The 16,957-nt window shown below is 44.5% G+C and overlaps 1 protein-coding gene across 2 annotated transcripts; it reads right to left on the reverse strand.

Annotated features, from left to right (window-relative positions):
• Positions 1 to 633: 633 nt before the first annotated feature.
• Positions 634 to 16,763, reverse strand: hm13 (histocompatibility (minor) 13). 2 transcript variants are annotated; one of them, XM_082518658.1, is made up of 12 exons: positions 16,210 to 16,763; positions 12,363 to 12,398; positions 7,886 to 7,984; positions 7,710 to 7,792; positions 7,526 to 7,614; positions 5,856 to 5,941; positions 5,038 to 5,163; positions 4,806 to 4,863; positions 4,570 to 4,690; positions 4,346 to 4,448; positions 3,192 to 3,277; positions 634 to 1,570 (listed from the first exon to the last, which is right to left on the reverse strand). In XM_082518658.1, exons 1-12 carry the CDS (start codon positions 16,435 to 16,437, stop codon positions 1,507 to 1,509), a joined length of 1,179 nt encoding a protein of 392 aa, XP_082374784.1. In that variant the 5' UTR covers positions 16,438 to 16,763; the 3' UTR covers positions 634 to 1,506. The 2 variants fall into 2 exon arrangements, with proteins under 2 accessions (XP_082374784.1, XP_082374785.1); XM_082518659.1 differs by lacking the exon at positions 12,363 to 12,398 and having other exon boundaries at positions 16,210 to 16,757.
• Positions 16,764 to 16,957: the final 194 nt, after the last annotated feature.

Genomic DNA, 16,957 nt, shown 5'->3' on the forward strand with positions numbered 1-16,957 from the left:
GTATGTAAGTTAAATATTTATATAAATTTATATCCATTCATCCTCTTCTGCTTATTGTCAGGTTCACAGGCAGGTTGGAGTCTATCCCAGCTACCATTGGGCGAGAGGTGGTGGTTGGATTGTTATTACTGAGCTAAATTTGCTGCTCTTGTATTCAGTTGTGTCCCAGTGGCAGCTGGTCACACATTGGCCTCAACGCTTTATAGCAAACAACCTGCGTTGTGTTTTTTGAAGAAAAAACAAAACAAAAACTAAATTAATACTTTCTCTTGAATTTCAGAGGGAAGCTTTTAAGACTGGATGAGCCTCGTGGGACTTTGTTGCAGCTCTCTTGACTTTGGGGAAGAGCCATAAACTATTCATCTAACTAATCCAACACATTATACAACTGGAACTCTTTCATCTTTTATAGACGTGTCTACGATATTAGCTCTCATCTGTGCACCAATTCACCTCCAATTTCCTAATTCCAAAACAAACCAACTACTTGATCCTCGTCAGGAACAGGAACCATATTTTAGGTTAAAAACCTATAATACTCGGACTGTTTCTACTTCCTTTCTCAGCCTCAGCTGTACGGCCCTACGACCTACAGCTGCAGGGTTTAACTTGAAGCCACGTTAGCACCACAGGTCTGATTGGAAAGCAGATTTATTCTCTGGCAAACAGCTGGACAGACAGGGAGAACTCACATGTACAGTCAGCATGGAGACAAGTGGATGTAAACACAATACAGCTTTAACAAATGACAACATAACTGTATACCTAAAAAACTGAACCTGTTAGCCGGGGTTTCCCCTCTTAAAATTCTGGCCTATTATAAGAAACAAATACAGATAAAACCAGTAGAAGAAGCTGATGCTGACGGAGCAGACGGCAGTGTGAGCAGCGCCTGCTGAGCGGAGACACCCGGAAACAAAGAACCACATCTGGAGAGTTCCCACGCCTCCAGACTTTTTTACAGGATCAGATTCTGGGGATCATCACAATCGTCAGCGGTTCTTTGTTTGAGGGTTTCAGAAAAAGAAAAAAAAAAAGTAACAAACAAGAAAGAAAATGGCAGCAGCGCTCGTTTTTCCGTCCGACTCGTCCACGCTCGGGGCCGTGTAAAGGCTAAAACAAGCGCTCCTTCTCGTTTCTCTGCCTATCTGAGCGGCGAGCTGCAAACACATGATGAGATCCGATTGGACAGGTGTTCCCTGACACGCCACTTCGTGGTCCTGTGTGAGAGGATTCGTGGTAGGCACCGGGTCCCAAAACGACTTTTAATAATTACGAACATCATCGTTGGCAGCGCGACGGCAGTCGTAACCACGGGTAACAGTCGGCGGCCGCTCCCGTGGTTATCAGAGACAAACGCGTTGGCAACATGAGCCCCGTTTCCCCTGGCTGACAAGCTGGAGAGACTGGAGGGGGCGGGGCTTCAGTGAAATGTGGTGGCAGCAGGCTGATGATGAAAAGTGTTTGAAGGAGGAGGGAGGGCAGGGGGTGGGGGCGACATGGATATTATTGGTCCTTCTTCTCTGATTCTGTCGCTTCCTCTTTAGTCTCCTCAGATGACTCCTCATACCTGAAGAAGAGAAGAAGGACGATGTTAGTGTGTTTCACGAATATGAATCCAATGCTGCAGTTCCTCTAATGGCCTCTGGAGGCTCAAACACCCCGATTCAAACAGTTTGGATTCTCGCCAATCTCCACCTTAAAACAACTGAAAGGTGAGCGATCGCTTTTCTAATAACTCACCCATTTGGATTTTCTCGAGGCCTAAAGTTACGGGTGCAGCTGCTTTGCAGCGTTTGTAAAGATCGGTGGAACAAACAGTATCATCGTGTTTCATTTCTCGGTTAATTAGCAGCGACCTGTGTCTGTGCACTGCACCTGTCTGCTTTACCAGTGCTAATCAAGCTAACAACACCCCACCTTTGGATCAGCTGAATTTTTCCTCCTTCATGATTTTATTAATGCTATAAAAGGTGAATCTGATGGAGCGATGGTTTCATGTAGGCAGGTTAATGGGCTCATTAATGGGCTTTTTACCTGCCCAGGTGAGACAAAGAAGGGGACAGTAAAGATAGAGGGGCGGGGCTTCTACATCGAGGTGGGTTGTAATCTGCGGTGGCGCGGGGAGGAGCCTGTCGCCACAGAGACGGCATCCATGGAGCTAGCCAGGCTTGCGGGAGAGCCGCTGACGGTTGGAAAGGAAGTAAGTCTGGGAGAGGCGGGAAGAACTTCCTCTGAAGACTCATAGCTAACCACGGGGGGGGGGGACGGGACACGGGGAGCAGAGGAAGGAAATGGAGACACAGAGGAGATAAAAGAAAAATACAGAGAAAGAAAAAGGAGATGATAAAAGTAGTGAGAAAGAAAGGAGGCAACGACAGAGTGTGGTAAATCATCTTAAACTCTAAAGGTCTAAGTTACTATAGAGCTCTACTGCCGTGACAAACGAGGAGGACGGAGGATAAAGACCGACCGGAAAGGTGGAAGAAGAGAGGTGGGAAAAAATGTAAGAGAAAGTACAAAACAGACATGGGAGCAGGGAGTGAAATGATGAGGTCGATGAGCAGGAGACCCTCAGTCTGCTGACAGAAGCACCTGAACATACAAAGGAGCCGTCATAGACTCTGCATTTAACATGGAAACTGCTACTCGGAGAACCTCGGCGGTTCCTGCAGCGCAGACTAAACTCCAGACTGAGAGATCCTTTAAAAACTGAGGAGGTGCTCCTGTTTTTAAAACTCTATCATTAAATCAGGCCCCGAGGTTGTCTGTGCTGAAGTCAAGGTCCAAATCTTATTTATTCTTAAATGAAACAAAGAAATGTGGTTTAGCAGACGTGCACTTTGGTGCATTTAATAACAGAAATGCTTCAGTGTCATTGGTCGATAGATCACACTTTTAAATTTTACATTATACCCGAAGAAAAAAAGAAAAGAAAGAAATCTGTCCAATCACAGAGCTTCATTCTGGAATAAACAGCCAATAGGGTTTCAGCCCGCCAGGCATGAGATTCTGAACCTTTAATCCACTAAACAAAGAATCCTCATGAGTCTAATTTCAGTAATTACAAATAAATCTCTCAGCTCGTTAATTTTAGTGCAAACGTATGTTCAGACTTCAGAAACATGTTTTCCTGCTAAAACAAGCTCGGCCCTGCTGCCTCACCGTGGTTGGTCACCGTGGTTACTCACCTGAACATCTCTGTGAGCTCTCCTTTGAACAGCGCTATGATGACGGGGAAGCCGACGCAGGCGGGCACCAGGTACAGCAGGGCGGGCTGGACACACAGATTTAACAGCTTTTAACGTCCTCAATCATTAAAACTGAGACGGGCAACATCATCGGGTCTTTTTTAAGTAAATGATAACTGTAAATCCTAAATACAGCAGCACAGCATTTAATGGTGTCTTTCCCTTGTTTGGATGTTGGTCTGTAAATAAATAAACTGCACAACAACAAACAGCCGTGAGCGACGAGTAAATCCTTAAAGCTTTATTGGCTGCGGCTTCTTAAACACACCGTGTGCAAATTTAATACCTACAGCAGATTTTCCAGAAAATTAAAACTTCAGACTTTTCACTTAATAAGCTGCTCACAAAATCAGACTTCATGTTTGTCCCAGTTTTAATAAAGCCAACGTTTAGTCCGCTTCCAGGAAACAGACTCCACGTTAGACAAAGGACGGACGCTGAAGTTAAAGGTCCCGAACAGTGAGAACACAGAGTCACTGCAGCCATTTCATCAGCCTCATGTTCTTGGCAACCAATTATCAGTTGTTTAAATAAGAGGAAAAAATGAGAGCAGATTAGCTGACTGTAACTCTGGTCGGTATGACAGGATGTGGTTTTCATCGGCTTCACATGGGGAGCTTCAGGGTCCCAGAGGTGGTTTAAACTGGAAATTCGAAGCTTTACTGCACTGATGATAAAAGGAATAACGCAGGAACACAAAGGTCCCAACCCTTAAATCGGAGCCTCTCTCCTATTCAAAGCTCTCTGGAAATCTCCCCAACAACATTCAGCCTGGCTCAAGAGCAGTTCTGGACATTGAGTAGACTAAAGTCTGTATTCTGCTTGAATAAATTAGACTGAAAGGAACAACAGCAAACAGAACGCAGGAAGAACTGGGGGATACACAACAAATCGAATTTTAATCTCGATCACGAGTTAGACTAAATTATCAAACGATGCGGCGTTTGCTAACGTGAATCGTCCAACATGAACTCAAATGCCCGTAACTGCGAGTCCTCAAAATGAGCTGATGCAACTGGCTGCAAAGAGGCTGTTTTGAGAAGAGACTGAACAAAACAAAGTTGAGAAGAGTGATTGCGCTTTAAGCCTCGTACCTGTGCATGTTTGAAGGTGTGCATGACAAAGATGGTGAGGCCCAGTCCAAAGATGTAGGCCAGGAAGCTGGAGTAGAAATACGTCCTGCTGTTTTTATTCAAGCTGCAGGTAGAAGACGGTTTCACATGAAAGGGAATAAAGAACATTCATCTTGTTTAAATCCCACAAATGAGAGAAAACAAAGGAAACGAGGCAGCTGAGAGGAAAGAGGACCGAGTGTTACCTGACATCGAAGCGCAGCAGCAGAGCGATGAAGATACCCGGGATGACAATGTCTCCCAGTCCCAGCATGGCAAAGTTACTGGCCTCCAGACCTTTCTCCAACAAGTCCTGTGGAAACACCACTGCAGTGGAGCAAAGACGGGTGGGGGAGATCACAGCAGGACAGGAGGTCAGCTGGGTGAAGTCTATGAAGAGCAAGAGCTAAAACTGACTGACACGGTCATACACAGCACTTACATTTGATTGGTGCTTCAAATGACTTGGCAACAGTCACCATGACGTTGGTCCCAAACACCTGGAGACACACAGAATAAGGATGATGTACAGCTGTGTTCATGCTGGGTCATTGTTGGAACATCTGGATTGTGTCAAAGTGCTGAAACTGAACATCTGGACATGACAGAGCTGAGCTCGAATCTTCTGGAACGTTTCCGTACGACTACCTGAGCTGGACACGTGATCTACTCACCCAGAAGACGTCGTAGATGAACAGCCCCCCCAGCAGGATACAGCCGGTGCTGACGTTGTTCAGGTGGAGCAGCTCCACTCCGTTCAGGGCAAACGCCAGCCCGAACAGGTTATTGGCTATCCAGTGCTGTGATGTCACAATACACACGCACACGTGAGCACAAAATGACGCATCTGAGCGGCTGAGACGAACACATTTACACAAATCCTTTTGTTTTTGAATCCTTTATACAGATGTTGACCAGATGTTCTTTAGTCTCAGCTAAATAAACGAGTTTGGATTCAGAGGTTTTATCCTCATTATTCTTTAAATAATAATTAGAAGCCAAAAGTGAAGCTGACAGCAGGCTTCGATCGCATTACAGATTTCAGCTCTATGTCACAGCGTGGAACATCATTTCTGATGGAAATAATTAGAGCTTACATTTTATACCATCTGTCGGAAAAACAGGAAACATTTTAAAATCTGTCGATTTTCTTTGTTTCACACCAGAAGGAATCAAACATAAGCACTAAAAGCTATTTACTCAGTAAATAACTAATTTGGCATCTTGATGAAAAAACAATAATAACGTGCTTCACTGTTTTTACTGCTTTTATGTAAAAGAGTAAACTGAAAAATTCAAGAACAACAAAAACAAGATTTTAACACCATGAACATTAAATATCACTTTGATTATAAACTTGCACATGTTTGTGGATTAACCATTACTGTCATTTAGGGCTTCATAAATAATTCATTACCCCACAGATCTAAGCTCAGCCATGTCGGAGCTCACAGCTATGCTCAGCTCTGTGTGCTGCACGTGTCACTTTTACCTTTTTGAGCAGGTACCAGACTCCCACCACGCTGCTGATGAGCAGACACACCAGGTTCTTGGTGTCAAACTCATAATTGACTATTTCTGTAGAGACATGGAGAGACGCAGGTCAGACATGAATGTGAAAGACGTCAGGAGACCTAAATCGGGTTCAAAAGGCCGTTCAATAAACCACATTTATACAGAGATGCTTACAGCTCTGACAGATTCAACCTAATAAACTTTAACTGAGGCCGTTTGTCGCTTCCTCAGTAAACACGAGTCAACGAGAAGATTTACTCTAAAACTTTACTCGTGCAGATGAACCTGTACAGCAACATTATCGTCCTGACAAAGAGAAACAACATTCACTGTTCTAAGGTTTTATACATCAAGACATAATAAACAGATCATGTGTTTCTTTACTGCTTCAAAGGGACCTCAGAGGGTAAGTGGCAGCCAGGCACTGATAGTTAAATGCACTTCATTAAGTGATCATCAGCAACAAAGTCCATCATTCTAAAATTAAAAAATACTGACGGCTGCTAGTGCCATCTGTCAGCCTCCTCCTAACTCAGGGATGGGGAACTGCAGGCCTCGAGGGCCGGCGTCCTGCAGGTTTTAGACGTGTCAGCTGATGTAAATGGCTAAATGACCTCCTCAACATGTCCCGAAGTTCACCAGAGGCCTGGTAATGAACTGGTCATTTGATTCAGGTGTGCTGACCTGGGGTGATCTCTAAAACCTGCAGGACACCGGCCCTCGAGGCCTGCAGTTCGACAGCCCGTCCTAAATTCACCTTTGGTATCATTTTGAAACCTACGTACAGAGATTTTCAGACCTCTGAGGTCACTGAGATTCTAACTCATTCGAGATTAGTAGCTGCACCTTTGGTATGAATTTGAAAATACTGCGTTGCCTCATTCCTGAGTTATCGCATTCAAACTCGGGTCGTCACCTCGGCCCATCCACCCGTAAAAATACCCTTTTACAGGCGAGGAGGGCAACAATTATTCATCTGAAAACTTTCCATGTCAGACTCTACAGGCCCCAGTTAGCATGTTAAAGGTTAAAGTTCATGACAGCACAGTTAGAAAAAGAAAGCACAGCTTAGGTTAGGGAAGCTTCATCTGAAGGAACGATGACATAATCCACAGCAGCACACACATCTCACACCAACCGGCAGCACAGCAGCGATTTAATCATCGAGCCGAGCGTGAGGTCCTCTCTATACCAAAGTATTCTGGGGTCAAGCGTGAGGTCGTCTGTCTCATAGCTAATGCTTGAGCTAACATTTGGTCCAGAGGAGGATCCAAGCACAGCAGCAAATCTCCAACAGAATAAGAAAAGAATCACCGTGCAGCAGCGACCCAGTCAAAGTCCAGACCCGAGTCTGAATGAAACTCTGCAGCAGGACTTCAGAGAGCCACGCATTCACGAAACCCCACAAACCAAAGACTGGACTAAAATTCCTTCAAAGCGATATGCAAAACAATTCACTTCCTCTGGCATCTTTGCCGTGCAATACTTTAAGAATTAAATCGGAGCAATAAACAGTTTGAACACGTTTTGGGTTTTTTGTGTGAAACAAAAACATTTGCCTGCTCTTTTTAGGAATCTGGGTCTTTTAAACTGTATTTTTAAACGGTGTTTGTTCCCGTCGTTGGTGGAACGGGCAGCAGGTCTCACCTTCTTTGGACTCTCCGGAGCCCTGAGTGAAGAGCAGCTGGTACTGTTTGTTTGGGAAAGATGCTGGGAAGACTCTGGACATCAGAGGACTGAGAGACAGAACCAAGAACAGAGTCGAGTCACCTCCAACATCAGTTAAACCAAAGCGATTCACTCGCACACACATTCACGTTCTCTGACGTACCTCATAGTGTGAGACAGAGCCAGGACGCCCAGGACGAAGAAGTAGACCGACAGCAGCAGGTTGATGTACTCTTGAGAGAATACCTGCGTCACAGCACACGTCCAGCATCAGAAACAAGCCTCATCTGACGAAATGCACCGTTGCAGCTCTCCCCGAGGTAAGAGACGCCGACTTACCTTGAAGAAGAGGTAGAGCCCAAATAGAGTGCAGCTGGCGATGATGGGGAACCTCGCTGCGTCCCGACTGGTGATGGTCTCGGGCATGTCGGCTGCATTCTGGGAGAAACGGAGCGGAGACAGAAATATGAGCAGGTAAGGTGAAGGTTCACCAGAAGACAGGGATGTGCACACCAATCCAAACACCAGGTGAGACCACACCAAGCTAAAGCTTCCCATCACAAATTTAACCTGAAAGAAGATGAACTAGTCTCCAGACAGAAACCAGTGAAGTTTTAAATGAAGATCATCAATTTTAAATTAGGGTTATATGGACCACAGTTTATGTGTTGTAATGTAACTGTTACTGTCAACGTTTAACGCCTAAACTAACCCAAATACCGGGATTAACCCTGAGGCCGTGTGAGGCCCTGTGAGGCCCTGTGAGGCCCTGTGAGGCTCTGTGAGGCCCTGTGAGGCTCTGTGAGGCCCTGTGAGGCTCTGTGAGGCTCTGTGAGGTCCTGTGAGGCTCTGTGAGGCTCTGTGAGGCCCTGTGAGGCTCTGTGAGGCCCTGTGAGGCTCTGTGAGGCTCTGTGAGGTCCTGTGAGGCTCTGTGAGGCTCTGTGAGGCTCTGTGAGGCCCTGTGAGGCTCTGTGAGGCCCTGTGAGGCCCTGTGAGGCTCTGTGCCAACACTGCAATAAGCAGTTGCTTCACTCTGCAACCACAAACTAATCTGAGGCGCCGCCTGCTGCTCGTGAAATGAGGCAACACAGGCACCACAAACCTGTAATCAGAGCTGAGCCAATCTCTAAATACTAGAATAACGTGCTGCGGTGCGTCCTCCTCTGTGGAGGTGACAGTGGCGCATCGCTGAAGAAAGAAAGGAGAAACTGTCCAACAAGTGCTCACCGGGACTGATGGCAGGCACACGGGCACAAATCAGGTAAATATTAAATATTAGTGTGTTTTTCACGTCATGCTACAAACTGATACGAGTTTAACCTTCAGTGACAGCCTGAGTTAGACCCACAGACGAACACTGAACACTATGCCTCTGTGATAAAATCTGATTCTTATCGAGGCGTCGCTCGTGTGGATATTCATCATTTAGCAACAAAGCTTCTGAAAGCTGGGACTTCCTGGTGGTATAAAAGGCTTTGGAGGATACAGCCATCACACCAGCGTGGGTTTGAGCGCTGCAATAATTACACAATGGCAGAAATGTGCGTTTCCACAGACATGCCAGAGGGCACCTCCCTGTCTCTACCGAGGCCTGTCCTCCTCCCGATCAGGCCGTCCTTCTACACTCGGGTCGGATCACAGAAAAGAAGAGCTACTGTAGACTGACAGAAGCCCTGAGAGAGAAGCCTGAGAGTCACCTCCATCTATATTCTCCTCCATCTACTCACCCGAGACAGAAACTGGGACAGAGGAGGATGTAGAGGGATAAGGAGAGGAATCCTACACAAACCAATGCTTTATAATCCAAAGCTCAAGTTTACAGTAAATGCAGGATTAATATTACAAACATTTTCTAAATGGTAACATCCTGTCTTTCCTGAAACTAAAGATGTTTTTAAAGCAACATGAGCTTCTATAGAAACCAGTAAATCTGCAGGTGACTGAGTTACTAGGGGTGCAACGATACACAAAATTCACGGTTCGGTTCGATACTTTGGTGTCACGGTTCGATATTTTTTCGATACAAAAAAATTTTTCATGCCTTTTTAATTTGTCATTTATTGAAATTATAAATATATATTTTAACTCAAAAGTACAGTTTTTAAATTTAACCCTAACCCTTGTGCGTGTTTTTTATTTTGACAGTGAATGCGCACCTGCGGACCACTTATGTGCAGCCCTGGTTATTCGTCATATCGCAGCCACAGAAATTCTTTTGTCCATGAAACCATAAAGCTGCACTTTCTTTTTGCCTTATAGTCTGATTTGTCATAACTTCTCCGTTTTGTGGTAAGCTTTTCTTTGGCTGTCACTTCTTCACCCTGACCTGTCTTATTTGGCTCAGCAGAACTGAAATGCTTTTACACACGCACTCACATAAGCTCAGCGATTCTCTGCGCGATCAACCTCTCACATGTTTAAGCTGCGGGAGATTTCACTTGTCATGTTTGCATAGTAAGCTAACGATTAATAAGATGATGTCAGAGGAATTGGTGCACAAATTATCATCACTCACAGATCAGTGCTGTCGCTCTCTATACACAGTTCGCACGATTGCAAAGTGAAAGCAAAAAAACAAGCGCAGATTCAAACGCGACTTCAATATGTCACATATTGACAGTGGCTCACCGATGCCAATGACATAATTACCCAGCTACATTTCTGAAAGAATGCAAAAGCATTGACATATATTTTTCCTACAATAGCCCGACGGGCAGGGCAGAGATAGATTTTGGTAGCTCGACTGAAAAAAATCGCTAGCTCCAGGACGTCGGGCTAGCGATATTGCGAGCCCTGTATCTGATTGAGGAATCACTCATCTTTGGAAAAAGAGAGTTTATTACAGAGAAATGTCTCTTTCCAAAATAAAAGCTATACTATCCGCTTCTTCTGGGCTATATTCTCAGCAGCATATTAAACAGCTGTCTAAATGACTCGGCTAAAGTTAGTAGCATGCTTGTTGTTTTTGTCTTTGCACTAGGATGATGTCGGTGTAAATGTGCAGTCATATTCGTTGTGTTCCCACTAGTGCTTTCAGGTTAATCTCGTTGAAATGACCTTAACGCCACAACACGGCAAATCTCCGTTAACGAGCTACCGCCGATCGCCCTGTGCGTGGGGCTAGACAGCCAACACGTTAACGAGCTAACTGCGCTAACACACTAGTTCCCACCCATGTAATTGAGCATTGCATGGCACATCCAACATACTGTTTTACTTTAGTCCATGACTCGCTTACCTTCAGGGTCATACGTCACATGAAAACCAAAATAATTCCAAACGCCAGATCTGAATGAGAGTGGGGGAGGTCCATGTTGTAAGGAGAGCTTAACTTCTGTCTCGCTAGCTTGCCCTGCGCTCTTCCTTCTGACGATGCTGTCTGTGTTGAGCGCTCAGTGAATCTGCGTTCGACTACTCCGCCTAGGCTGCACTGTCGACCCTAGGCGGAGTAGTCGAACGCAGATTCACTGAGCGCTCAACACAGACAGCATCGTCAGAAGGAAAGTTGATAAAATAAATTACAAATTTTGTATTGTTCGATACATATGCGTACCGAACCGAAAGCACTGTATCGAACGGTTCAATATCGATACGAATATCGCTGCACCCCTATGAGTTACATGTACCACAAACACACAGCTGTTAGCAAACAGGCTGAAGTAACACCGTGTTAGTGCGAGTTAGACGCTGCTAAGATCTACATGAGGACGAGGTTAGTCGCAGGAACCTTCCTGCACAGTTAATATATTCTAAAAATAAACCTCAGTACTGTGAGGTTGTGCGTTTTATGTACCAGTGTTTGGGCTCCACTGAGTCCAGTCATTTTTACTCCCTTTCAGAAGTATTTTCTACTTTAAGCCGTTATTCTATTTGCAGGCTGTGTTTGTGGTTTTGGCTTCTTTAACGAGTCCTCTGTGCATGAAACTGGTTCCTGGCATTGCTGTAGGACTTCCTGCCAACATCCCCCCCAGTCTGTGTTATGTGCTGCTTTGAATTTGTTTTTGTTAAAGTCTGGCTTACAATTTGCATGAACCTGAACCAGACTAAGTGATCAGTGCAGTCGGGACACAGGTGAAGCTTCAGTGGAACTTTGCATGTAATCCAGACGCCGCGGTCTGTGTGCGACTGCCGAACCAAAGAGGCCGTTTAAAGTAATCAAGTTCACGTAGCGTTATCAATTCCTTACGTCACCCATGAAATGCCGTGCTGATGGTTTGAGGACAGTTTAATGCGGCCATCAAAATGCACATTACTCTGTTAAATTTCGTATTTTCTTTCACTCAACCTTCATATTTAGACACGTCATTTCCCCCATTCTGATAAATTCCTTTCTGCACAAATTTTCCTGAAGTAGTTTTAGACAATTTCCTGGGAAATCCTGCAGCAGAATCTTGAACCTGTTTCAAAAACGTGTTTATACTTTTGGCACCGCGTTTCATTTTCTCTAACGCCTACAGAGCGTGTGAGCAGCTAGCTGTACCCACTAAGACACAATAAAGTTGAATATATCAGGCAGGAATAAGCTGGGATTATCAGCCACAGCAGATGATCTTTTTTTAACTTATCAGTGCAGAAAAACAGAAATCTAAATCTGATTGGTTCTTGACCCTCTTCTTCTCCATTGCAGGCGTTCCTTTTATTTCACATGTCTGTTTGTTTTTGGACAGCACACACACTGAAACAAGCGTGAGCTGATGAGCAGTTTGTTGTTCCGGCTCCACCCAACACCTCTGCGTTCATGCAATCCCTGCTGTGTCAGTGCTGGAAACCAACAGTGTCTGGGTGTATTGGTGCACACAGCGGCTCTCATACTCACTCTGAACCCAGAATCGTAATCATTTTCTCCGAGCTCCTACAGATAGACAGACAAACAGAATGGGTGGACAGACAGATGTGCACACAGACAGACAGGGAGAGAGAGGATCAGATCGGCAATCAGGAGCAGGGCTGGAAGCAGGGCCCAAAATTAAAGCAAGCAAACAGGTGTCCAATGCAGGAAACAGATCATCATTGCTGGAATTACACAGGGCAACAGCTTCAGTGAATAAAAGCTTTGATGTATCTGAACTCATATTCATATTATAGGATGGCTGACAGAGGAGAAACAGCGAGAAAGAGGAAGAGAGGAAGGATGCCATGGACGCCGATTTTAAACTAAACATCACCCGAGGCTCAGGCAGAGACTTTCTGTCAGATTTACCAACGCCAGCACAAAACCGCGTTTAAACCCCCCCACACATCTTTGCTACAGAGGTACGACCCGAGTCGTCACCCAGAGGGTTTACAGCCCAGCTCCAGGTATTTCTCATCTCCAGTGTTGCTATCCCAATGTCACAGGGCAGAGCGTGTAATGCTGAGGAGAAGGAAACACTGAGGAGCCACAGAAAGAGCCATACAAGTCACAGATGTATTAAAATGAGACAAGTATCCCCGTACAGTGAGCAGAGCGCTGTGTGGAGGGTTATAGTCAAACTTCTGCAGAGTTCACACATCATCAAGAAAACCTCCATTGGTAAGTGCGCACACACAGAGCTCTGCAACATCACAAATCCCTGTCATGTGTTTTGCAATAACTGTTAAAGGCTCCATCCCATAACACGGTGAAATATTTGAATTAATTATTCAATACTGTATTTCAATTTTCTAGGATCATTTAATGCCATATACAGATAGCATTGTATCTCTGTAATGCTTTAATAAACAACACATTTGAATGAAGTCAACACAGTCAGGCTGATTTTCATACCTTGTTTTTTCCGTTTCCAACTAAATGTGAACAAAGACCCAGTTTGTAGATTTAAATTATTTTGTGAAGAACTATAAAATATTTAAATTCTCAGCATTACTGAAAATTCTCCCAATGAGGTGCTTTATTTATGCAGTAATTACAAATTACAATCAAAACAAAGCCTATAATGTTAAAAACCCACATATTTCAAACTATTTTCCATCTTCCTCACAACGGTGGGAAGAAACTGAGCATATGGAGAATTAGCAAACTGACAATTTCACAGTAGTATGTATAAATGTAGGGTTGGGGTCAAAATGACCCACTGGAAAATTAATCCACAACTAAAAATAGTCCCCCGAAAGAAGACTGCCTGCTGTTTTCAACATCTAACCAGCTGATGTTTTAATGGTTACTTTGTTCTTTAAATTTCCAAACTGAACATAAAATTAAATATTTAGTTTTGAAATTTCATGTCAAATTATCATTTCAACTTTGTAATGATAAATGTATTTTACTAACTTAAACATATATTTTATCTCTAAACATTTAATACTTTTCTCTCTTTATCATTATTATCACTCCTGCTATTTTCTTAATATAACTGCACACTTTCTATTTGCTCATGTAAAGCTGAGGAGCCAAAGAATGTCATTATGGGTAAACGTGGCTACACGGTTTATCTGCACATGACAATAAAACTTGACACTCTCATACTTGCTGTGTAATAGTTTCATGTAAGAAAAGACAGAAACTGCGTCCTTTCGAAAAATTATTTCCATTCTGTGAACATTGTGATCTCAATCCATCTCATTCCCACCGAGTACGATCCTGTTTTGTGAAACACCTGCCTCAGGCCACCGAGCCCATTCTCTCCTTCCTCGCGAGATTTCATTCGCTTCCTGTTTTTGCAAATGTGTTAAGCAGCCGCTGATATTAAAGAGACCAAAGGAACACCCGTGGTTATGATTTCAGTCTAGTTACTGCTGTTTACGTCTCATTTCAATTAATGTCGCAATTCCCCCTGCGTGACACGTCCGCCTCGGTTTGTGGATGCGTTACATGCGAGTGACAGGATCCGCTGTGACTCAGTGAGATAAAACAGAGTCTACGTTAACTACAACCATCAGTGAAGGCAAACGTCAAAAACCAAAGAAACGAGCGACAGAAAATGAGAAACATGACAGACAGCAGCGTGAAGCGTTCAGTCTGAAGTCATTTCTGAGAGACAGGTGAAGCTTTCTGGCATTACAATAACTGAGCAGCTCATGTCAAACTGAAATTCATCAAAAGTGGTTTTAGTCTTGTGCTGTAACCAGGGGAAAGGTACATTTGTCCCTAATGTGACAAGAATCCATCTAGTTTCTGTTTTGTCTTTAGCCAATTAAAACATCTTGAGGGGAACTGAATATTTCTCTCTGCTCGGAAACCCGTTTTTATGCCTTCTGTATACAAACAGAAGAAAACAACATCTAAAGTCATTCTCTTCTGTCTCATTGTCATGTGTAAATCTGAAAATTTAAATACCTATAGTGCCAAAAACATTGGGCGGGTGTGCCACTGCAGAGCACTAATGCACTCTGCTTACTGTTGTTCAGCATCTAAGTACTCTTTTAAAGAATCCCCACAAGAGCGTCATCAAAACTTTTTTCTGGAAAAATCAGAAACAGGTGTGTCCCAGAGCACACGGAAAACACCTGACAGCTCCGGCCTACATGCTGTCAAAGTTTAATCTAGTCTTAAAGTTTCTGAATGTGTCTGATCTCTCGACGCTTCTCACGGTTGCAGATCAGGTTCTGGGTCAAACTGATATCGCTCCTTCACTTGGACCGTCACACAGATATCACCCACTCTGAGAATTCAGTCTAGACATTACTCTGTTTCATGACCCGACTTTTCCCTCTTAAATCCGAACTTTGTGCATCAGAGCATGGGGAATTTTCCCCGTTTCACCAGATCCTACACTTGCTGCAGGACAGGTAGTTTTAACATGCATCCCCAGACAGTGCGCCCATAAAGGCAGAGCACCGTTAGAGCAGGGTGTGTCTCTGCTGGTGATACCTGAAACAGCAGCCGGTTTCATTTCACAGCTGTTATTAGCAGCTTCCGTTATGCAGATTAACGTGATTTTCTGCCAGCTGTGTTGCGTCCTCAGTCACTAATAAAAACCTCCATCACCTCCACCCGGCCGTTCAAAGGATGTGGGAGGTTTTTTCTACTTTAAGCTAACTGCGCATGTCTGCAAAAACCCCAAAACGAGAACAAACAGAAACAGTACACGTCTCTCTCCATCACCTGGTGATGCGTTCACGACCACGAGGCTAGCTTGGCGTTTTCTGACAGTCGGTTTAACCTCGTATTCATGTCACGACTCCGTTCAGCACAGTCTGTTTTCGGCTCACTGTACAACTTTTACTACAACTTTAAGTTACTACTCCCCACCCGGATGGCAGCGGTCCCTGTTACTCAGCCAGGTAAAAGTCCGTTAGGAAAAATGTAAATAAACATCTGTGCACACATCCTTTCATCACACGCCAAACAAGCACAAGTTGAGAAAAAAAAACAGTTTAAACAGACACACACCAGAGGACCCGACACCCACTACGCAGCGTTATGAGTGCAACAAGTGCAGATAACGACTTTAAAAGCCTAATTAGCATCTGGAAATAACCGGTAAAATCAAACAGCTGGATCTTTAAACCTTCACTCGGAGTCTGGACGCGTATTTCCCCAACTTTATCGATAATTTCAGCACATCATTCTTCAATTAACTCTATCGCGACTCCCACTTCTGTATTTGTTTTGGAAAAATATTATTTTTAGCGTCCTGGTGAGCCGCTAGTTAGCCAGCCGTTAGCTGTAGCAGCTAGCCGCTGAAGGCTAACGAGAGGCGGGCTGAAGTCAAACCCAAACGCCGGGGTCCACTAACAGTTACCTTGGATTTTGAGCAGGTGACGGACCGCAGGGCTCCGAAGAAGATGGGCAGGAGCGCCATGAAGACCAGGCTGCCGTACGCCAGAGCCGTGCCCTCCGGGGTGGCCACGAATTTGGCCGTGGCGTTGAGCGCCTCGGTCCCGTTGGAGTCCGTGGCGTTCAGGGCGTCCAGGACGGCCGATGCGGCGGCCTCCGAAGCAGAGGCCGGGATTTGCTCAGCCTCAGACATTGTTCTTCACACACAGAGAGGCTTCGGGGTCTGTTGAGGCTGTGGCGTTAACTGACAGGCGGATAGAAGTGGAAGCTGAAGTGGGGAGTCTGTCATTCATCTACCGCTGTGCTGCTGGAGTCCTGATAAGGCCACGTTTCCTAAAGCAGTGAGCGGAGAGCAGGCAGGAAGAGGAGGGCTCAACCCGCTGCTGTTTCCGGGGACACTGACAAGGCGTGCACGGCAAAAGAGGAGGTACCACGGGAGTAAAAAAGCAGGTAGTCACCATCTCTTTGTTCTGCTTTCAAAGCTATCAGACTCATATATTATCTATGTATACATAGATAATATATGCATATTCTGAGAAGCCACTAGATACAAACAGCAAGAAAACATAAATGAATACATTGCACACAAATAGCAGGCTATCTATATTAATGCAACTGAATTGTAAAACAACGACAACAACCCCCCAAAAAAGTTTTCAAAAAGCGCGAGCAATGGGATTTTTTTTTACAGTAATAATGAAAGTTTGTGATGC

The sequence above is a fragment of the Aulonocara stuartgranti genome (genome assembly GCF_965226115.1).
Source record: "Aulonocara stuartgranti genome assembly, chromosome: 20".
NCBI classification, from domain to species: domain Eukaryota; kingdom Metazoa; phylum Chordata; class Actinopteri; order Cichliformes; family Cichlidae; genus Aulonocara; species Aulonocara stuartgranti.

Coding starts and splice junctions, on each gene's coding strand:
- hm13 (XM_082518658.1), bottom strand. CDS start 16,437: ATGTCTGAGGCTGAGCAAATCCCGGCCTCTGCTTCGGAGGCCGCCGCA. Junction 5,164..5,855: donor TCTGGTACCTGCTCAAAAAG/GTAAAAGTGACA, acceptor GTGACATCACAG/CACTGGATAGCCAATAACCT. Junction 4,449..4,569: donor CTGCTGCGCTTCGATGTCAG/GTAACACTCGGT, acceptor TTCTACCTGCAG/CTTGAATAAAAACAGCAGGA.